The sequence below is a fragment of the Balaenoptera physalus genome (genome assembly GCF_965194825.1).
Source record: "Balaenoptera physalus genome assembly, chromosome: 11".
Classification (NCBI taxonomy): Eukaryota; Metazoa; Chordata; class Mammalia; order Artiodactyla; family Balaenopteridae; genus Balaenoptera; species Balaenoptera physalus.
The window spans coordinates 64,475,457-64,498,398 of record NC_138896.1 but is presented as its reverse complement, the minus strand read 5'-3'; the positions used below and the strand labels follow the sequence as shown (position 1 = coordinate 64,498,398).

The 22,942-nt window shown below is 49.5% G+C and overlaps 2 protein-coding genes and 1 long non-coding RNA gene across 9 annotated transcripts in view; 1 reads left to right on the top strand and 2 right to left on the bottom strand.

Moving 5' to 3' along the window:
* SNRK (SNF related kinase) overlaps positions 1–12,632 on the top strand; it is a 62,255-nt gene extending 49,623 nt beyond the window's left edge. For all 5 annotated transcript variants that reach the window (XM_082412797.1, XM_082412800.1, XM_082412798.1 and 2 more), the window contains 3 exons: positions 1,816–2,028; positions 4,386–4,520; positions 8,796–12,632. In XM_082412797.1, coding sequence (XP_082268923.1) covers positions 1,816–2,028; positions 4,386–4,520; positions 8,796–10,020 — 1,573 coding nt within the window. In that variant the 3' untranslated portion in view covers positions 10,021–12,632. The remainder of the gene's footprint in view (positions 1–1,815; positions 2,029–4,385; positions 4,521–8,795) is intronic.
* LOC309637798 lies at positions 11,147–22,629 on the bottom strand. The gene is made up of 2 exons (XR_014250813.1): positions 20,773–22,629; positions 11,147–19,855 (listed from the first exon to the last, which is right to left on the bottom strand). It is a non-coding gene; the product is annotated as an uncharacterized lncRNA (long non-coding RNA).
* Positions 22,630–22,656: 27 nt separating this feature from the next.
* Positions 22,657–22,942, bottom strand: part of ANO10 (anoctamin 10) — a 241,968-nt gene continuing 241,682 nt past the window's right edge. For all 3 annotated transcript variants that reach the window (XM_082412869.1, XM_082412870.1, XM_082412871.1), the window contains exon 13: positions 22,657–22,937. In XM_082412869.1, coding sequence (XP_082268995.1) covers positions 22,869–22,937 — 69 coding nt within the window. In that variant the 3' untranslated portion in view covers positions 22,657–22,868. The remainder of the gene's footprint in view (positions 22,938–22,942) is intronic.

The following is a 22,942-nucleotide window of genomic DNA, read 5'->3' as shown; positions in this document are numbered from 1 at the left end:
AACTTAATTGCATTGTGATCCAAGAATATAGTCTGTATGTTACTAGTTTTTTTAAAATTGGTAAGGCTTCCTATGGCTTAGCATGGAGTCAGTTTTTGTAAATAATCCTTTTGTTCTGGAAAAGAATGTATGTTTCTAATTGTTGGGGTCAGAGTTCTGTATAAATCCTTAAGACTAAGCTTGTTTATTATGATGTTTAAAATTACTTCTGAGTCTTTTGACTGCTTGATCTATCACTTACTGAGATATTCTTCCACTACATGGAAGTATATTATAGGCAAATAAAAATAGTGATTACCCCCATTAATACAACATTGTAAATGTATTTTTCTTATTCTTGAAAGTCTCTCAGTGTTTGCTTTGGGTGTTTTGGGGGAATGTTATTAGGTCCAAACAAGTTGAAAATTGTTGCGTCTTGCTGGTGAATTGAACCTTTGTATCACTGTTTATCTCTAATAATGCTTTGGGCTTTAAAGTCAGTCTATGTTGTCTAGTTTTAGCTAACCACTCCAGTTGTCTTTTGGTTAGCATTTATGTGCTATATAGGTTTCCATTCTTTTACTTTAAATCTTTTATTGTCTTGTTTTTAGGTACATCTTTTTTTAACAATTGGGAGCTGGATTTTTGATTAATCCTGTCTGACCAATGCTCCCATCTGAGCATTGTCTTTTAATTGGAGAGTTTATTCCATTTATTTTTATTGTGTTCACTGATAGTAGATGTATTTGACATCTTTGCATTCTGATTTTGCCATCGTGTCTTTTAGTTCTTGCAGTGGTACCTTGTTTCCTTTGTACTTTTTGACTGCGAGGTCAGATTTCTTATAAAATTATGTGGGAGTTCTTTTAAGTTACATTCCCTAGAGAAACAGTTTGCATTTGCTTTTCTACTAGTTGCCCTTGGGCACGTCCAGCCTGAAGCCTCTTAAAATTAACTTTTTCACTATGTGTACCATACAGATATACTGTCATTAATTTGGACCACAAACTTGTGAGAGGACCAGCTTGTAGTTAGAAGTTCTTAGAAGAAATTCCCCCATCTCACCTCCACAGCACTGTTGAGGCAGGCAAGTTTCCCTCTTGACATCTTAGCAGTAGGTTTGTTTCTTCTCGTTCATCTTCACACTGAAGCTGGGGTCCCAGTTCTTTGCAGGGGTTCTAGTTGCATCCCCCACTTTCAGTAGGCCGTACGTATTATAATCTGGTTATATTCTGTTTCGTGTACTCAGTGTGGAAACAGAAAAAAGCAGAAACAATCAGGCCAAGGCCAGCTTTGTCATTTGCTCCTAAGAGTCTTGCTTTTACTGTTTTTACCTGCTGAGTAGTTCGTCCGTCCGTGCTTCTGTCTGCCCTCCCTCCCTTCCTTCCTCCCAACACAATGCCTTTAAACAAAATATATGTCTAAAAATATATGCCATTTTGGTTGCTTTCATCAGGATGGTCATTCATTCTTCTGGAAACAGAAGTTGGCTCATGCACCCTGTTCTGTATGTCGTTGCTGATCATTGTATCTGATTCCGGTATGCCACTATGCCACAGTTAATTCAAGGACAGATGTTGGTACCTAGAGTTAATTCTAGATGATAGGAAACTGCATTTGTGTGTTTGGCTTGTCAGTATATCTGGTGGTTGTGATTTTTTATTTTATGAATCTGATGGCACTTTCTTTATTCCCATCTGCCCCACCATCACCTCTACTGGACGTAATGAAATTGATGGTATAAGTTTAGGAAACAATTCTGATAAATACAGTAACCCACCATTACTAATCCCTGACAGCAGTTTGCTTTAACAATGGACTTACCTTCCTTTCCAGCCTGATCACAAGGATGCTACAGAGAGATCCCAAGAGAAGGGCCTCTTTAGAAGAGATTGAAAACCATCCTTGGCTTCAGGGAGTGGACCCTTCCCCAGCCACGAAGTATAACATCCCCCTCGTGTCATATAAGAACCTCTCGGAAGAGGAGCACAACAGCATCATTCAGCGCATGGTGCTCGGGGACATAGCGGATCGGGATGCCATTGTCGAGTATGTCGGCGCTCATCACTACAGGGGCCGTGGGCTTAGGGTTCTTGGGATGGGCTCTTTTCTTAACGTGTCAGGGCTTGGGGACACTGTGTAATGGATAGGGTTGCCAGTTGGCAGGGGTTATGTCATTTATCTCTAGAGTTTCTGGCCCCGTGCCTGGCTCATAGGTTTTGTTGGTCTTTTGTTTTTATTTTTGTACTAGTGAGCAGTGAGTCCTGTGGCCTTTCTCCCTTCTTACAGAAGTGGATTGGAATAGACTGTTTTATATCCCAGTACATGCCTTGTCCATTGCTGTATCCTCTTAATTCTTGGGTCTCCCTCTGGTCCCCATAAAGAAGCAGGGACACTCAAGGGGGCGACACCACAATTCCTCAAAATCAGGGGTTGCTATATGCGTCCAGTCACACATTTTTGTAAATAAAGTTGTAGTGGCCCACAGCTGAGCCCATTTGTTTACATGTTGTCCATGGCAGCATTGTGCTGCAGTATCAGCGTCATTGCGAGATGGACCATGTTACCTACAAAACTCAAAATATTTACTGTCTGGCTCTTCAGAGCCCTTGCTGCAGTAATCTGGAACCCACGAGATGCACAAGTTGTTAGTTACATTTTTTAAAAGCAAAGACAGTTTTTTAATAACCTAAGAAGTTTGGAATCAAGGATAATATAAAGATGCAGTTGGTTTAACAATGATATGATTCATTTCTGTAAGAGGTCCTGTCTATAAAAATACGAAGCGTTTCTACAAATGAAAAGTCAAAAGTTATTTAACCCATTGAATGAAATAGTTGGATATGATGGGAAGAGGATATACTCTGGGGGGCAAAAAAGAGGTTCTCATCGGGAGGGCCACTCTGGCCTGGCTGAGTGATCTGACCCAGGTACCTGACCTCGGGGGAGAGGAGGCTGCAGGCTGGGCTCACCTCTACAGCGTGGCAGACTGTCACACGTGGCACCTGAGGGCCTGGTCCCTGAGAAGGGTGGTGTCTGTATAAAGGACATGCATCTTTAGGGTACACTGGAAAGAAGGATTTACAAAACTAATCATCATTTTGGTTTAAGTACAGATTTCTTCAGGTTTCTGAGTGCATTCTCAGTTTTCACAGATTGACCTAAAGAAACGGAGAAGCGCAGGACACTTGCTCTTTCTGCCAAGGACACTCACTTTAGGAATGTGTGGAAAATGATTTTTCACTTTTGAGTGAATAAAAGGCTATTTGCATCGCCCTGAATTGGCTTAATATTTTTAAATGAATAAGTACATGCAGTGGTGTAGTATAGAACTGTTTAATTCATGTGAATTCAGTTATCAATCCAGAAGGAGAGGTAATGCCTCAGGGGATGCCCTGAGCCCGAGTCCTCCCAGCTGGTCTCAGGCAGCGTGATTCCTGAGTTCATAGACACGTTTGTTGGTCCCCTTAACACAAGCCCACAGCTCTACCCAGTGCTCAGCTGAGGAAACCACTCTGAGAAGTCATTGTGGCCCCGAATTTCACCTCGGGCTCTTCCCTCAGAACCTCTCACCTCAGCCCCACTTGCCCCCATTAGCTGAGGCCCCACCATCCGTTTTCTGAGGAGAGACTCCTGTATTGTTTCCTCCCGAAGTGTTCATTGCATATGTTCGCTGACTACAGAAAGGTCCTGAAAAGCATAATTACGTATCTCTGGGCCTTGTGGATCCTCTGTGGCGTTCCTCCTGTGTCCTGCTACCGGCCAGCTGCAGGAGGGCAGGCAGGCTGTGTGCCCCAGCACAGCGCCGGCCAGACTACGGACTCAGAGAGCAGTACTTCTGAGGTGGATGAATGAACACGTAGATTTTATTCAAAGAAGAGGCTAATGACATGCTTTCAATATATTAATAATTCATTCATGTCGGAAAATGCCAATAAATACAAAGAGTATAAAAATAAAAGCTTTTTCTAATTTTTCTGATTGATACTAGTGTTTCATTGTACGTTCATATAACTCATTTCATAGTTCTACTGGAAGCAAGTAAGCCAGTGTAATGGAAATAAACACTGACACACATTAAATTTTTGGATAATGTGTACATTCTTGGAAACTTTATTATCTTATGCATCTAAAACCAACATCCAGCTCAGCTGCCATAAGCATTTTGGGTTTTTCTTACTAATTGAACATTTTTATGCAGTTGTGTCTTAGAATTTTAAGAATGATCTACTAGGTTTTTTTCTTATTTGTGTGTGTGTGTTGGGTTTTTTTTTTCCCCTATAATTTTAAAGATTCCAGGTCATTGGATTTCATTTGCTTGTACTTAAAAAAAAAAAATCCAGTTCTGCTTGTGAAAAAACAAACCTGCGAATGTGGCTTATATTCACTCTCTCTTATTTCCTCAGAGCCCTGGAAACCAACAGGTATAACCACATCACAGCCACTTACTTCTTGCTTGCTGAAAGGATCCTGAGGGAAAAGCAAGAGAAAGAAATACAGACCAGGTCTGCAAGCCCTAGCAATATCAAGGCCCAGTTTAGGTGAGAAAAAAATCTTCACTGATTTTAGTAAGTTAACGTTTTGAAATAGTGAACTTTTTTTGATGTTTCCTAAGTCTGTGAGGTGGGAGTATAGAGAGTGGTGACAGCCTCGCTGGAGGGGCCACCTGTGGGCTCTCCACGTGAGTGGGGGCCCCGGTTCCTTGGTCACCAGGGACACCTTCCTCTCTCGGGCTTAGCGGAGAGAGGGGCTGCACTTGCTGGCTTGGCCACAAAGACACCTGCGGAGAAGCAGCAGCCTCAGGCTAGAGTGCCAGCTATTTTCACTAAGCTCTTCCAGATCGGACATGTGTAAATGTGTTATTTTCTTTAATTTTTTCATTCTAGGAACAAGGCCAGGTTTTCCCTCAGTATTTGACATAATTTTAAAAAACATACAGAGCATGTCTGTGGCATGATGCTGTCTTAGGATTTCAGGAATTTGGCAGTCACATCAGCTAGTTGATTTGTCATCTGCTTGATCTTGGGAGGTCACTTAACCTCTCTCTGACTCAGCTTCCTGTGAAGTGGGAGTAGTAATCCTGTTTACCTCTTGGGGTTGTGGTGACGGATAAACGAATTAGTATATGTGAAGTGCTTTGAACTGGGCTCCACGTGTTTGCTGTCATTGTTGTGAACGTTTCCCCACCACATCATCTTTGGGAAAGCTGTGACTGTGCGCTCATCTCCCCTGTGTTTGCCTTCCCCTTCCCTTCCTTTCCCGACTCTTCCCCTTCCCCCCTGCCCCCCTCCTCTTCTCCCCCTACCTTCCTACTCCTCTTTTTCTTCTGCCATATTAGCTTTCCATTTAATATCAAAGCTTGGGAAGGGTTACTTTTTTTGTCACCATTATGAAAATTTATTTAGACTTTATCTTTATTCAGATGAAGTAATCCATGGAATTATAGTGATTCAAAAACAGAAGGAGGGACTTCCCTGGTGGTCCAGTGGTAAAGAATCCGCCTTCCAATGCAGGGGATGAGGGTCAATCCCTGGTCGGGGATCTAAGGTCCCACATGCCGCGGGGCAACTAAACCTGTGCCCCACAACTACTGAGCTCACGTTCCTCAACTAGAGAGCCTGCGTGCCGCAAACTACAGAGCCCACACGCTCTGGAACCTGCATGCCATAACTACAGAGCCTGTGTGCTGCAACTAGAGAGAAGCCTGCGCACCGTAACGAAAGATCTCACATGCTGCAATGAAGATCCTGTGTGCTGCAACTAAGTCCCGACGCAGCCTAAATAAATAAATAAGTAAATAAATATAAAATAAGTAGTTAAAAAAAAAATTTAAAAAAACCAGAAGGATGCTCTTAGTTTTAAATAATTCTCTACTTGTACATCCAGCTATATAAACATATATGTGTGAATATGTAACAGTAATTACTACTTAGAAGAGGAAGAATACCATTGGATTTTAAACTACTTGCAGTCACCTTGCCATGTGTAGGTTGTTGCTTGGGATGGAGCAACAGAGAAGAGACAAGAAAACATTCCCGGGTGACCAAAGACTAAATATTTAGAAGTCTAGTTTAATGGGAAGATGAATTTGCTAACTTCATCTATATCCTGGCCATATTCTTGCATAATGAAAACTAGGCACTCTGTCTGGTGTCAGCTTGGAAGAAGACTGGGCCCCAGGGAGCATGGGGACCCTTGCACATGGGACAAACCAGGAGAGTGACAGTGAGTGGTTAGCTAGACCTAGTCGTGACCCGAGCCCTCTAGTGTGAAAGAATGTCTCCAGAGCCGTCACCGCATGCTGCGCCACCAGGCCTGGAGCCACCCCAGTGTTTTGGAGAAGGGAATATTTGGAATTGAACTGTTTTATTTTTAGGGGAACAGATCGGAACTCAATCTGAAGTTGAGCAGATATGTAAATGAATTAAATTGGTTTTACTGTATCATAGAAATTACAAAGCCAACAGTAGCTATAAAGAAATATCAGAGCCTTCCATGCAGTTTCCTTTCACCCACCTGGGGATTACAGAGTGGAGATGCTGTCATGGCCTGTCCTCCGCCTGGGGCCCAGGGCCCACTGGCAGGTGGTGGATGTCTGCTTACTTGCCTTTTCTTTGTTGTCAAAACCCTGCACCCTAACTTGGTTCCATTGCTGGGTGTGCCTTGGGGTCAGAGTGACTTGGGGTGCAGAAATGTGGACTGAGTCAGGAGATTGGCGTCTAACCAGCAGAGTTATTTGTGGGACATGGGTAGGTCAAGTCAGGGAGAGCCAGCCCTAGAGAGCAGATACGCCCTTTGGGTCCTGCCAGCATGGGATGGAAACACGCGTATTCTGTTAGAAGAGCTTTGTGAAGTCCTCTGGGAGCTGAACTCCACACGGGTGGGACCAGTGCCCACATCCTTCCAGAGAGAAACTAGGAGGTAAGGAAAACCACGGAGGCCTGACTGCAAAGGCGCCATCCATTCGATAGGCAGTCATTCAGAGGGCTTCCTGGGTTGCAGAGTGAAGCCACTGCTCTGGGGTTTAGTAACCACTGAACTCAGCCTAGATGTCACTGTCTTCAAGCCCGTGTGGCCTTGGGCAGGTTGCTTACACTCTCTGTGTTTTGATTTCGTCACTGTCAAGGGAGGGTGGGATTGTGGTGGGATTAAATGAATTAATTGCTGTCAGGCTCTCTCCACAGTGCTGGCTCTAGTAAGTTCTCAGTGTGAACTGTGCTGTCAGTGTGACTCGTTTGTAATTCTTGTTAGCAGTCTTTCTTATCTTTCGTTAAGATAAGCCGTGATTTTTTTACAGTGTTGTGCTCATTAAGTCTAGCACAGCGTTGGGGCCAGATATGTTCTCAATAAATGTGAGCTGTTTAACCATCTGATTTACTCATATAAATAAGAGCCGTTGGTTCAGAAGTGGAGATAGCGTGTCCGGTGCAGCTGCAGCGCTTGCCCATCTGGTTTCTGGGGGTGGGTTCTGAGGGTGGTTTTGGCTTTCTCTTGGGGTTGGTGGGTAGAGAAGCGCCTCCGGCACCTCTGTGCCCTGCCCCCCCCGAGTGGACTGGCTGCCGCTCTGGGGGGTCAGACGCACTGTCCGCACCTGCTTCCCACTACACGGCCCCCAGCGTTTGCCAGGGCGACCTTTTGGGTGGCTGCTCTTTGAGGAGCTGCCTGAAAGGAATGTTGTGTGCCATTTCCTAGGGCCCCGAGCCTCATCTGGAGTTGGTACAGTTGTGTTGTGAGGACAGAGGACTTGTCCAGAGACGCTGCTTGACCTCAAAATCAATGAACACCCAGCTTCTATAAACTACCAAGCAGTGACCAGCAAACGGACCCACTCCATCCTTGAGAGAGAGGAGGAGGCTCCGAGTTGGGGGAACGAGGTCTGCTGTAGACTCCTGTGGGTTTTTTAAGGCTACAGATTTAAACTGGGTTTTATGTCTAGGATAACGTAAGTGGTGTGAAGTGGAAGTGTCAGCGTACCAGTGGCTGTTTCAGTGTCACTGGCGTCTAGTGTTCCCCTGGGCAGAGAGGGCAGTTGAGAATTCAAGATGTTTATTCAAAACAGGCTGGAGACCTCACTTTCATAAGTCTTCCTTGGGCTACCAAGCAGTGTTCTTACTACTTGGGTGACTCTGGATTGGGGGATAAAATCAAAGTTTAAATAACAGTGGATTTTGCTATGCAGGACTCATGTGTGGTCATTTAAAAATGTATGTATTTAGTTTAGAGCGTGCTTATTTTAATTGGTGAAGAAGAGATTTATGTATGCCAGTATTCACTGACTTTTCTCTCCAGTATCATATTTAAATACAGTAAACTATTTCCATTTGTTTTTGTAAACACCAACTTTTAACACCATCCAGTAAAATCTGGAGGACTGGAAATTTCAGGTGAATTTATTAGCAGTAATATACCTTCAAAGGTTGTGATCTTAAGACCGAAAGGAGCAAAACCTGTGTTCAGGTTTTGCTTTGGTGATAACTCCCTTGTACTTTCTAAAAAGGTTTTTCTTGTGGTATAAAACGTTTCTATAGAAAAGATGTTTGCCCCCTTTTCTGACAACCGTGATGAAGTTTTCATTTGGCCAATAAACCATAAACGGAACCACATTTCAAAATCACATTTGCCCTTCTAGTGTCCTTGTGATGTTTACAGGATGTTGAATTGGTTTGCAAGGCTGCTGTTTCTTTTTGTGTCTTTCGTTTTCTTTTTTTTTTCTGTAAAGTCTGTGTATTTTGTCCCAGTAAGTTTTATTTAAGGTCCTTGAGTAAAGTCTGTGTACCATTACATAGCTTTTCTTTTTTCTTCAATCTGTTACATAGGCAGTCATGGCCAACCAAAATTGACGTGCCCCAGGACCTTGAGGATGACCTCACGGCCACTCCTTTGTCCCACGCGACTGTCCCTCAGTCTCCTGCTCGGGCTGCCGACAGTGTCCTCAACGGCCACAGGAGCAAAGGCCTGTGTGACTCGGCTAAGAAAGACGACCTCCCCGAGTTGGCTGGGCCCGCGCTGTCCACGGGGCCGCCCGCCAGCCTGAAACCCGCGGCCAGTGGGCGGAAGTGTCTGTTTCGGGTGGAGGAAGACGAAGAGGAAGACGAGGAGGACAAGAAGCCCATGTCCCTCTCCACACAGGTGGTTCTGCGCCGCAAGCCGTCCGTGACCAACCGCCTGACATCCAGGAAGAGCGCCCCGGTCCTCAACCAGATCTTCGAGGAGGGGGAGTCGGACGACGAGTTCGACATGGATGAGAACCTGCCTCCCAAGCTGAGCCGCTTGAAGATGAACATTGCTTCCCCGGGGACGGTCCACAAACGCTACCACCGCAGGAAAAGTCAGGGCCGCGGCTCCAGCTGCAGCAGCTCGGAGACCAGCGACGACGACTCAGAGAGCCGCCGGCGGCTGGATAAAGACAGCGGCTTCACCTACTCCTGGCACCGCCGGGACAGCAGCGAGGGGCCCCCGGGCAGTGAGGGCGACGGGGGCGGCCAGAGCAAGCCGAGCCGCGGCGGCGGGGGCGCGGACAAGGCCAGCCCCAGCGAGCACAGCGCCGGCGGGGGCGGCCCCGCGGGGGGCTCGGGCGGCGCCCCGGGCGGCACATCAGGCAGCGCCCGCCGCTGTGCTGGGCCCGGCTCCTCCACATCCACGCAGCTGGCCGCGCGCGGCGCCGGGGAGCTGGTGGAGAGCCTCAAACTCATGGGCCTCTGCCTCGGCTCCCAGCTGCACGGGAGCGCCAAGTACATTATCGACCCGCAGAGCAGCCTCTCGTTCTCCAGCGTGAAGGTCCAGGAGAAGTCCGCCTGGAAGATGTGCATCGGCTCCGCCGGCGGCGCGGCGCCCGCCCCAGCCGTGGGCGGCATGAAGTTCTTCTCCGACCACGTGGCAAACACCACCACGGAGTTGGACCGGATAAAGAGCAAGAATCTGAAAAACAACGTGCTCCAGCTACCTCTGTGCGAAAAGACCATCTCTGTGAACATCCAGCGGAACCCCAAGGAGGGGCTGCTGTGCGCTTCCAGCCAGGCCAGCTGCTGCCACGTCATCTGACCTCCGTGCGCTTCCTGCTCAGAGCGGCGAAGACCGGCTCACTTCACTGGTCCCTTTTCGGTTTTCCTCTTTTAAAGCGGGCAATTATTTATTACTTTTTCATTTGTTCGCCTGACGACTTGACAAATGCATGGTCTTTGTGCATGCTGCTAGACACTCCTTTTTTTCCCAGCCGAAAAGTCTTGTGTAATTTTTACATTTATAATTTTAATGTGGATGATCAGGATTAAATTAAAATGTATATTTGGAACCTAATATAAATGGAGCACTTAGAAATTTGATGTTCTGCACTTACCTAGAGAGAGAAAAAATGCTTTTCCTTGTGAAAAACCTAAATTCCTGCTCCGACCTTCTGTGACATGGAACCTCCGTGATCTGAGGCACGCTCTGGTGTCTGAGGCAGAACCAAAGCAATAACGTTGTGATGCCGTCAGGCCTAGAGCCCGCGAGCGTGCTGTGCGCCCCCAGACGCCGGGGCCTGTGCAGAGTACAGTGAGCGTCTGCACTGACAACCTTAAAACCATGATTTCAGCATACCCACACCTGTTTGTCTTAAGCTATAGTGTGAAAACAGTTTGGGCTCTTCAAATTTAACTGAAAAAGATTTTCTTGTTTTGTAATACGTGAGATAAAGTACTTAGATTTATAAGGCAGCTTCCCCGTAGAGGTAAATCACAAGCAGACAATCTCATTTTGTAATGTGATAAAGTGAACTGATGATGTCTTAACTCTACTTACAGAGTGTGTGTCTGTCTAACAGAACAAAACGATGCTTGGTGTTAATTCTTTCCTGGAGGGCACACCCCAGGGTTCCTTTACAACCACATAGATAGAAGAAACTATAGGGCCTAATATAGAAGCAAAGGTGTACCCAGATGTTGGCAAAGTCAAAACCCCATAAATTAAAAAAAAGAAAAAGGTGATTGGCATTTGATTTTTAGGAGTTTGATAATTAGGTTGTCTCTTTTGTTAGCTTCCATTCTTTTACGTCTTTTAGCTCAGCTACCTATGAAAATTGGCTGATTAAAAAATATACATAAAAGGGTAAGAATTCACACATAAAGCAAACAAATGCACAAAGCCTGCTTTGTTTTTTGTTTTGGTTTTTTTTTTTTTTTTGCTGTAAGTGTTTTTCACTTTGCCTTCCTGCAAAAACAATAATCAAAGAACTCTTGCTTTAAACTATTCCTGTACAAAGACTACTTTTGACCAGATAATCATCTTTCGTGGCTTTTATCTTGTAGGACACAGTATCATTTTGGAAGGGACCAGATGCTACTTTTTCATGCTGTGCCCAGGGGGTCTTAAAAGCAACGCTTAGAGATATTGGTGATAGGATGTGGCTGGGCCCCAGGGCCTTCCCACACTCATCAGCCTCCTGTCATGTCTCTGCAGTGACAGTCGCCTGGTCCGTAGAGTGGGCAGAGCACCAAAGGACAGCATTCCATTGGTCACGGTTTCTCCAAGTACACACTGACTCTGCTACTTTAGGATTCATATGTTTTACTCAGAACTCTGAATTTCACAGTATACTTACTAAACTAAGTAAAGATGATAGTCAAAATACTTATTTTACTTTCTAGACCTAGGCTAGATACGTTTTAAGCTACAGCTCTAGTTCATTGTGATATTTATAATTGAGAGCTATGAGAATAGGTGTGTGGGTGAAGCCATAGAACATATTTGCTTGAAATTCTTGAGCAGGGATCTTATAAAGGGCCAGAAATAAGATGTGTGGTTCACATAGATAGTGAGCGTAACATCTGTATTAAACGTAGGAGAGAAGTTTATAAAGGGCATTGGCAATAAACTCTTTGTTGCAGCTGTTTTCCAAGTAATGTAAATACTTTTTCCTGTGATTATGTATAGCCTTGGAATGGCACCTTTTAACTAACCCATATGTGTTTGGTTTTCAATGGTTTTTTATATTCAAATGTATATATGGTGCTCACTTTTAGGATCAGCAGTGTTGACCATTTATGCTGCATAGCTGTATCATAGCCTTACTAGTTGTGTGTGGTTGGTTGACCCTCTGGGTATACAAATGTTAGTCTGAGTGGCGTCTTACTCATTTGTTCATAAGTGAATGACTGTGCATGTGTTGTATGTCATAGTATGTCGTCACATAAAAGGGAGGGAGCAAATAACCATTACATTAAGATAATATTGGACCAAATGACTTACTTGCTCTAAACAGTTTCTTGTACCCCTTAACCTGTCTTCAGAAGTTGCATAGAGTTACAGTAGTGTGTAAATTAAATATTGTGGAAAAACAATTAGTCTTGTATTTTTCTGTATGTGTGTATATATATATACATATATATACATATATATATATATATAAAATGATGTACTTCTGGCAGTTCTATCTGTATTTAAAGTTGTGACAATCTTGACACTGATTTTAAGAATAGCCGTGAGACTGACTCAAAGATGTCCCTTCCAAGTAAGAATTGGTGTGTGTTAAGAGGGTACAGAATTATCAGCTGATTTGGTCGGTTGCTTCCACTGCTGGTTGATATTCCTCATTGTGTAAACATTGACAGGTATGTGACAAATGGGAAAAAAAAGTCCAGATAATAAAGTGGCATATCGGTGTTCAGCAATATAAACTGTGTCGCATATTTTGTTTCTTCTTATGAACGCAGCTCTGTATAGTCCCGGCCTGGGTTAGACCGAAGTTCTACGTGCTGTGTGCGCACCTGCACCACCAGATGTGACTGAAAAAAATGCATTCGTGACTGTTCTCACTTTAAACTCGTGACCATAAGTCTCAGGTGGGTCCCAGGACTGCCCATTAATTAAACTTTATTTCTCCAATTATCTGCTTTCCTCACTCAGCCAGTCACCATGCTCTCAATAAATAAACCAAAGCCGTTAGAACTGCCCCCAAGCTCCCACTTCTACTTTCCTACCTTCGTGTGTGTCCACGTGCCCTGCTCTTCCTCCTGGTAGCGTGACTCCAGGTAAGTCCCTTCACTTGCCCCTGGAGACTTGACAGGTGTTAAGTCTGACCTGAGGACTTTGTCATTCTCTTCTTCTCTCTGCACCATCAATCTTTGCCTCTCTACTAGCTTATTCCTAACAGCAAACAAACATGATTTTATTCCCTTACCTTAAATATTTTGTTGTTTTCTCTCTAGCTGTTGCCACATTTTTCTTTTCCTCTCCTCACCTCTCTCTGAACCCTTCCAATCAGGCACTGCTGCTGTCACCCCACCAAAACTGCTTTGCTCAAGGTCAGCAGTGATCTCCATGTGCTAAATCCAGAGGTCACTTTTTAGAAACAGCTTTCAGGTATAATCCACATACCGCATAATTCACTGATTTATATCGTACAGTTCAATGGGTTTTAGTATATTGACAGAGTTGTGCAACCATTACCATAAACCCCAAAAGAAACCTTGTACCCGTTAGCACATTCTCCCTTTCCCTTCAACTCCCAGCCCAGCCTAAGCCAGACACTAACCCAGTGGTCACTTCCAGTCCCACGTTAGCATTTGTTGAGTTGATCACTCTTCCTTGCAAACTTGGCGTTGTTCAGGACCCTACCTCTACCTTGCTGCTCTTCAGTCCACTAGCTCCACGTTCTCCCAACCACTAAAGGTGGAATACCGCAGGGTTCGATTCTAGATCCTTTCTGTATCTACACACAGTCTCTTGATCCTTAACATCCCTGTGCTGATAGAAGCCCGAAATATATTTAGCTCACGTCTCTCCCAGGAACACCAGATTCCAACTACCTATTTGATCTCTCTACTTGGATGTGTCTGATAAGCACTTCGATTTGTACAAGTCCCAAACTCATAATCCCTACTAATGTTCCCCATCTCATAAGTGACAACTCTAAACCTTCATTTGTTTTGCACAAGTCAAAAATCTTGGTGTCAGCCCTCACTCTTTGATCCCAGCATCCAATCCATGAGCACATCTTATTCACCATTCAAATATTGACACCTCATTGCCTCCACTCTTAACATTCTGGCCCATGACACCATCATCACTTATCCTGTCAACTATAAAATGCCTCTTAAAGGGTTTCATCACTTTTGCCTCGTCTCTCTTGTCTGTTTTCCATTCAGCATTGTGAGTGATCCTTCTAAAGGCTAAATCATGCCATGTTTTGAAAGGTGATTAATTTCCAAACATTTGAGGATTTTCCACATAAGTTTCTGTTACTAATTTCTAGTTTAATTGTTTTGTTCAGTTATGCTTTGTGTAATTTTTTTTTTTTTTTTAGTGTATTTTATTTTTGGCTGTGTTGGGTCTTCATTTGCTGTGCGTGGGCTTTCTCTGGTTGCGGCGAGCGGGGTCTACTCTTTGCTGCGGTGCGCAGGCTTCTCATTGCAGTGGCTTCTCTTATTGTGGAGCACGGGCTCTAGGCGCGCAGGCTTCGGCAGTTGTGGCATGCAGGCTCAGCAGTTGTGGCACATGGGTTCTAGAGCGCAGGCTCAGTAGTTGTGGCGCCTGGGCTTAGTTGCTCTGCGGCAGGTGGGATCTTCCCAGGCCAGTGCTCGAACCCGTGTCCCCTGCATTGGCAGGCGGATTCTTAACCACTGCGCCACCAGGGAAGCCCCTGCTTTGTGTAATTTAAATCTTTTTAAGCTTACTGTAATTTGTTTTATGGCCCAGCTAATGGCCTATCTTGGTGAATGTTTATGTGAGTGCTTGAGAAGTGCTCTTGCTGGTAAAGTGTTCTATATGTTTTATATATGTCAATAATTAACTCAAGTTGGTTGATAATGGTATTCAAGTCTTCTGTATCCTTACTGATTTTCTGTCTCATTATATAAACTACTGAGAGAGAAGTGTTGCAATCCAGCTGTAGTTATGGATTTGCCCATTTCTCCTTTTAGTTCTATCAGTTTCACTTCATGAAATTTGAAGTTCTGTTGTTAGATTTAAGATTGTTATGTCTTCGTGATGAATTGATCCCTTTCATCATTATGAAATGTTGCTCTTCATCCCTAGTAAATTATTCTTTGTCCTGAAGTCTACTTTGTGTGATACTGATATAGCCATTCTAACTCTTTTTGACTTGTGGGAGTGTATTTTACTTTTAACCTATCTGTATCTTTATATTTAAAATAGGAGTTTTGGGGGTTTTTTGTTTTTTTTGTAGGCAGCATGTAGTTGGGTCTTGCTTTTTTGTCCAGTCTGCAAATCTTTACCTTTTATTTGGAGTACTTAGACCAATTACATTTAGTGAAATTATCAACATGGTTGAGTTTAAATCTACCTTCTTTCTAATTGTTTTCTACTTGCTTCATCTGTTCTTTGTTTCTTTTTCCCTCTTTTACTACCTTCTTTTGGTTTAACTAAGCACTTTTTATTGGCTGTGTGCCTCTCATTTTTTTATAGAACGTAACCTTACAACTATATACTTCCATTTTCTTCCTTCTCTTCTTTGTACTGTTGTCAATCATTTCATCTTTACAGATGCATACACAGTTTTGTTTTAGGTAGTTTTCTTTTTAAGAGAGGAAACACGGAAAAAGTCTTATATTACCAACATCTCTGTCATTTCCGTCACTCTTCATTTCCTTGTATAGATCCACATTTTGGTATTTTCCTTCTGCCTATAGAACTTTAAATTTTTTATAGTTCAGGTCTGCTGACTATATTCTGACAGCTTTTGCTTGTCTGAAAAGGTATTTTTACTTCATTTTTGAAGGCTGTTTTCGTTGGGTATAGAATTCTAGCTTGACAGTTTTTTTATTGCAATGCCGGACACCGTGAATTTCACATTGTTGAGTGCTGGATTTTGTATTCATGTAAAAAGTGCTGGGTTTCGTTTTGGCATAGGGTTACTTGGCATCAGTTGGATCCTTTTGGGTCTTGCTTTTAAAGTGTGTTAGGACAGATCCAGAGCAGTCTTCAGGGCTAATTTGGCCCACCACTGAAGCAGTACCCTTCTAAGCACTCTACCGAACTCTTTCCACTCTGGCTGGTGGGAGCATGAACTGTTCTCAGCTTTGTGTAAGTTCTAAGCATTGGTCAGTCTACTGCTTTCCTGGGGGCTTCTTTCTCCAGCTCCAGGTAGTTTTCTCATGCACATGTACCGATCAGCTCTCAAAGACGGCAAATTCCAGTTCTCGCTCACTCCTTGTGCAGCAGGATATGCCAGACTTCAGGCTACCCCTTTGCCCTGAAGTCCAGCAGGGATTGGGTTCCTCAGGCTTCTGGATCTGGCGAGGGATAGTTGAGAAGGGGAAATGGGATCTAGCCTTTCTTGAGCTGATGGAAGCCAAGCACATTGTGACTGCTAGAGAGTCATTTGTATTTTTGAGGATCCCCGACTCCTGAACACCTCTCTCCCAGCAAAGTGTTACGTGTTGGAAAGTTGAGAAGAGGGAAAACACAGAACCTTGGTCCTTGTGAGTTCATAATGCCCTTGGGGAAGAAACAGGGATTTAAATTAGCACCAGATGACCATCAGAGGTGGTGACGGGTCACAGGGCACTGCTGTGAGGGCTGGGAGAGTTCCAAGACAGGTGAGTCAGGGGAGGGAGGGAGAGTGCAGGAGGCAGAGAATTGAGCTGGGTAGGATCCGGGTCATCGGTCCCTGTGAGCCACAGGAGACAGGCGTGGACTTTGCTGGGAGAGAAGGGTCCGTTCTTCTTCTTGACTGCTTTATCCCTTCACAGGGACTCCAGGGTTTCTGGACTGGAAGACTGGAAGAACTGGAGGACTGCGGGCCATGGCTAGAAAGAGTGTTGCCAGGTGGAACGTCAGTGTTAGGGTGGAGAGGAGGCAGATTCAACATCCCACGGTCACTCAGGGCCCCTGCTTAGAAGGGCCCTCTCTTGGCTTGACACTCTGCTCTTAGTTTGTTGTCTTGAAATTCTTGAAACTTTTGAGAAGGGGGACTGCATTTTCATCTTGCACTGGGCCCTGCACGTTATGCACCTGGCTGAGGGGTTAGCTCTGTATTCTGCAGGTATGAAGGAGGTGATCTCAGCCACGAGGATGGGAGGCTTTGGCGAGAGCAGAGGCCCAGGGAGAGCAGCCAAGGCCAGAGACAGAAGCCCAGGGGCCGCCTCAAGTGTGGGGCTGAGAGGAGGCATCAGGGAAGCAAGGAGTGGAGGCCACCGAGCGGGAGAGCAACAGGTGAGCCCGAGAACTGCTCGCCGAGGCTGTGGTCTCTGAGGCGGCGGAGAACGAGAGGTGGAAGCAGGTCCTGAGGAGGCCTCTCTGAGAAGTGTCGGCAGTGAGGCGGCCGCGGTAACGGTGAGTGTGTGGGTGGGATTCTGAGAGCGCCCCGCGGGAAGGGACCGCTAGGCGGGCTGTGGGGCTCAGAAGGGTACACGGCGCTGACCCGACCCGAGAGCCACCCCTCAGGTTGCCCCCCCTGCATGCGGCGAGGGGAGGCAGTGGATGACCTCTGACCTTCCAGGGGGCTGGGCAAAGCAGTATTAAAGCACTAGGCTACGGGTTTACTTTAAACCACACTGGAGCTCTTACGTAACAGATGTCTATGCATCTTGTTACCTTTCCTAATACCTGATAAAATTCCAAATTCTGTGAGACCCCTGGTCCTGAGGGATGTGGACACGCAGATGAGACCATGTCGGGCAGCTCAGTACACCTTGTGATGGGAAGGCATTTGGAGTCAGGGGCTGAGACCTGGTCTCACAACATGCCCCAAGGGGTTCCAGCGTGCTGAAGCTTCCCTGGGACCCGCCGTCTGGGAGCAGATTAGGACCGAGGAAGAAGCGTCTCTCGACCCCTGGATGCCTGTGGTGTGTTAAGGAGTCGGTACCTTCAGCGTGTTTGTGTAGGAAGCACAGCAAAAACCTGGACCAGTGGGCACACGGTTTAGGTGGGAGTCAGCACATCACTGGGTCGGTTCAGGTTATTAACGCAGATCCCTACCTGCATCCTTCCTTCAGTTGTGGCCCAAATGCCAGGGGCTGCTCATCCAGGGTACAGGCAGGGCGCCCCGGCTGGCGGGCAGTCGGGCAGGTCCTGGAAGGCAGTTGTTGGTACCACGCTTGGTCTCCCCGTTTATTTAGCTGACTCCATCTGCAAAGGGCTAGCCCTGTGGTGCCAGTTTTCGGCCTTGTGCTCTGGGATTGGAGAGGCAGAGATCACTGTAAGTGGCTCTTCAGCCTCCCTTAGGGTGGAAACATATTTGTTTCCTATTTTTGAGCCAGACAGCTGTGTAAAGGGCGGCATGGATCTGTGTCTGCACTACTGAGTTGCCCCCTGGTCCTTTGTTTGGCACTTCGATGATCTTCCTGGTCCTGAGCAGATGACTGCCTTCACACCTTGGGCCTGTTGGACACCTGCGGGGGCGGGGGCGGGGGGCGTCGTGCTCCCCACACGAGGGTCCACAGACCTGGGCTCACCCAGCTCTGCCCTTCCCGCGTCCTCCTGCCTGGGCCGCGGTGCTCTCGGCTGTGCACAGGAGAAGACAGTGGGTAGCGGAAGGGGCCACGTGATCCCGATGCTTTGTGCCGCATTTTCCCTGTCCCCCGAGGGAGTTCACCAGCAGCCAGAAAGGTCCAGAGAGGAGGCCACGTGTCATCTGCGTGATCTGTGCCACAAGCTCAAGGGAAAATGCCGTTGTATCTCTTTTACGTTTGTTGATCACGTGAGGCTCACAGACCAGTTAGCAGGAAGCCCGGCGTCCCCTCCCTCCTGAGTGGTGGCGTTTCTGCCTCTGACCTGCCCGGGTATCCCAGGGGCTTCCAGAGGGTCATGGGGCATGCCAGTCATCCAACGCCGGGTGTTGGAACTGGAAGGTCTCTTTGGCCCTGCGCCCCGTTGCTCCTCTGCCCCAGGTCCTGTTCAGGCCCAGGGGTGCCCACCCAGTGCGAAGGAGGTCCTTGTTGCTCCAGATCCCTGGCACCTTGGTGACGAGGCAGCAGGGGAGGAGGCTGGCTCTGCGGGGCCGTTAGCATCAGCCCCTCCTGGGGAGAAGCCGGCAGGGCCTCTGCTCCCCTCAGTTCGCACACTCCAGAGTGTGCAGCGTGTGACAGCGCCCACCGCAGGCATCCTCAAGGACATGGAGCCCCAGGCCAGGCTGCCAAAACCCCGTTCCTCAGGCCTGCGTGGTGGCACCCGAGCATCCGCATTGAACAGGGTGCAGGTGAGTCTCTCTTGGGGGTCTGCGGCTCGGTTGCTGATGCCAGCCTCACTGCCCGCCCAGTGCAGGGCTTGGTTGGGGCCCCAGCTAGCTCGCAAGACCTCCTAACTGACTCTTAGAAGGCTGGGATGAGGAGCGTCCCATACGCTTCCCAGGTGCCCACTTGCACAGACACCGAAGACCGCAGGCGGGCCTCTTGTTAGGACGCGGGGAAGCGCCTTCCTTCCTCTGCAGAGGCTGCGGCCCCTCGTGCTGGTGACGCAAGGGTGCTCCCAGGCTGGAGAGCGCTGAGGACGCAGCTGCCCCGGCAGAGGGGCCAGTCTTTCCTCCAGTCCCTGGTGGCCCTGGAAGGTGCTGGTGGCTCCGCTTCGGTCAGGCCGCTTCTCTTCGGGCCACCCTAGGGCGGGGCACGGGGGCATGGAGGGCAGTCCTCGGACTTGGCTGAGCTGCAAGAAGCTCGCCATTACCTGCTGCTTGCCCGGCGCCGGGGGCTGTCATTGCAGGGCCATGGGTTAAACTGAGTCAGGAAGAGTCTGGATCCCAGGGTTCTTGTTCTGTGGCCTTTGGTCTTCTGTCTTCTTGTTGCTAGTTTCCTGCTGGAAGGAGGGCAGGAGCTCCAGGGTCAGGGCTGATTGATAGAGAGCTGGGGCCGAGGGCCTGGTACAGGCTGCAAGCACCGTCCTGGCAGATGTGGGCCACGCTGCCGTCAATTCCCTGAAGCCCCCTGTGCCTTAGTTTTCTCATCTATAAAATAGGGACAATAGGAGGAACTGAGGCCCAGAGGGCATATCAAGGAGGGAAGTGGCCTCCGGCTTCACTGTAGGGTTGGGTATCCCTAACCATTTGCTTCTAGTTTCCTCCCAAAAGCCAGCAGCATAAAGATTTGTTCTCACGTCTGAGCTCTGGAGCCGCTGGTGGGGAGTGAGTCAGTGTGGCCACCAGGGGGGAGAGAAGGGTCCACTGCCTGCCCCCCGCCTGCACCCAGGCCCACCAGGCCTGACCATAGAGAGCAAGGGGGCGCCTGTGTGGGGGGCACGGGCCCAGCCCCTGCCCCCGGGGGCCCAGTGAATGTCGGTGGCCCAGAACTGAGTATCATGCTGGTGGCGTGAGAGGGGATAGTTGGGCTGAGAAGTGAATTGGGCCAGGGCGCACTGGCAATCCGTGGACTCTGTGACAGTCTGTATTTCACGGCTTGAGGGAGGGCGGCAGTCAGGGAAGAGGCCACGGCAGGCAAGGAGCGGCGCTGCGGCCTGGCCCTGCCCCAGAGAGCGTCCCGCCCAGCGAGGGCCACCCGTGCGGCCGCACACGCCTCGTCTCGCTGGGACCCTCACAGCAGGGCTGGCGGAACGGGACTTGTGTGGGAACGGGGGCATCACCTGTCTCCGGTCTCCCCAGGTGCTGAGGCTCTTCTCTGGGGACCTGCCCACGCAGCGGCTCCTCGAGAGCCGTCTGGTGGCCGGGCTTGGGTCCAAGGACCTGGGGTCACTGCGGTGCGGGCAAGGCCTCACGCGCCCTGAGAACTGGGGCAGGCTGTGTGCACAGGAGACCGGGTTCCTGGCTGCCCGCTCCCTGCTCGGTCTGGAGACACCGCTGCCTCGGTCTCCTGCTGGCGCCATCTCTTTATGCACCTTTTCTTACCCGGGCTCGGGCTCCTGCCTCACCTGTTCCCGGTAGGTGATGCCTGCGGCTCTTGTGCACTCCATGGGGGAAGGCGGGCTAGGAACGACGAGAGGAGGGCTCTCCCGCAGCCGGAATCCTCGGGGCGTCTGGGAGAACTGGGGAGCAGCGCAGGGCACGTCCTGTGACCACAGAGGCCGGAGGCAGCACAGCGGAGTTGGGGGTGGGGCACGAGGACCGCAGGGCCAGCAGGGCAGCGGGGGGCGGGGGTGGGAGCTGAGGCTGGGGTGAGGCCAGAACAAGCGGACAAGGGCCGAGCCTGCGAGGATGAGGTGTGGGAGCAGACCAGCGGAGCGGGGCCGGCGTCCTCCTCACGCACGTGAGGCCACTGAGCGGCGGTGGGACAGTGTCATCCTGGGTGTCTCCCTCAGGTCGCTTAGGGTGACAAGGGACTACGAGATGCGCAGTGAAGGACACCTTGGTTTCTTCCACCCCTTCTCCTGGGCACCTGCCACGAGCCAGACGCCACCGACGCCGAGCGCTGGGACACAAAGAGGAGTTCTGGGGGCCTAGCGGGCCTACGCGGCATCTCCTTCCTGCCAGCCTCCCTCTTGTCTCCACCTGACCGGCTCCCACGTCCATCCTCCTCCTCCCCGAGGCCCAGGAACCCGCCCCAGTGAGGTGGGTCCCCGCGTCCAGGCTGACCCGGTCCCGTTTCCCCCGAGCATGACTGGCTTAGTCCTGGGTAAGTGACGTGGTTCTGCTGGGTCAGACTGAGGAAGGGCAGGGGGAGGCTTCTGGGAAAGACAGGAGCGCAGGGAGCCCGGGGTCCGCACTGTCGCAGGGCGAGGAGGGCCAGCCTGGAGAGCAGCTGTGAGCCCACAGGTGGGGAGGTGAGCTGATGGGGTCCACCCGGAACCCACCGCCTCACACCCAGCTGCACTCATGTGACTGGTCCCCAAAACCCGCTCTGGGGGAGACAGAGCTGGGTCCAAGGACCCACCTGAACTTTCTCCTTTCCCAGCAACCACAGGCGCCCAGGCTGGAATTGCAGGGAAGCTCTTGGCGGCTCAGGACTGGAGTGGCGGCTACCATTCCCTGGTGTTTTAAGGCCCGAGAATGTTCTAGAAAGTATCCATCAAGCACGGAACCACCAGTGAGTACTTGTGCCATGCAGGGCCTTAGACCAAGGGGGCAGGGCAAGGCTGACCACAGGCGTCCGTGCTGGCAAAGACGACAGTCTGGCAGCACCCGCTGACCAACCACGCGGGGCAGACAGGAGAGCTGGGCTTCCAAGAGCATGAGTGGAGCGGGCCTGCTGTGGCCACCCCGGTCTTGATGTGAAGGAGGGAATCGAGGGGCCGGACACGGAGCGAGGGACACGGGTCTAGACCTGCCCGGCCTTCCCCAGGTGGGCCCGGTGTCCTGGCTATGAGGGACCAGTGGGGCGGGGCTGGCTGTTGTCTGGGGCAGTTTGAGCAGCTGGTGGGAAAGGAAGCCAGGCCTGGCCTGAGCGGGGTGGTCCCCAGGGCTGGACCAGAGCCAGGAGCCCAGAGGGCGGTTCCCGGGGGCCAGGGGATGCTGTGCTGGCGAAAGAGCTGCCCCCCTGCGGGCACAGCTGGGACAGACCCCCCAGGTGTGGCCCAGCCGGCCGGGTGTGCTGAAGGCAGCCCAGCGGCCCCTGCTGCGCACCCCCAGGGAAGGCCCGGCAGCAGCAGAACCTCCCGAGGACCCCTGGGGCTTCCACGCGCCTTGGAAGCGGCCCAGCCTCGAGGCTAGCCCGGCCCTTGGCTGCCCTGGCGGCTCCCCCTTCCACGACCCGGCTCGGAGCAGAGGGGCTGCTCCATCCACACACGGAAGGAGGCGTCAGGCGGGCATGAGGCCTTTAATAGCTCGGTGACCTCTGTTCCGTGGACAAAGGGTCTGTGAACATAGAGCAGGACAGAGCCAGAGAGAGGCACCTCGCTAGACGCCCCCGCCTGCCACCCCGACGGGCCGACGGTCACTGTGAAGGCGACCCGGGGAGCTGGCGGTTCGTCCACGTGCCAGGCTGGGCAGCAGTGGCTCCAGAGCAAGGTCGGGTGGCGGGCGTGCAGGTGGGGCTCCGCGCGGGGAGGGCGCCTGCTGGCTCCACCGGCCCTCAGGGCGCTGCCTCCTTCCCGCCTTCCCTCCAGTCCTCTTTCAGGTTCTCGGCCACGCGCTGCATCTGCTGTG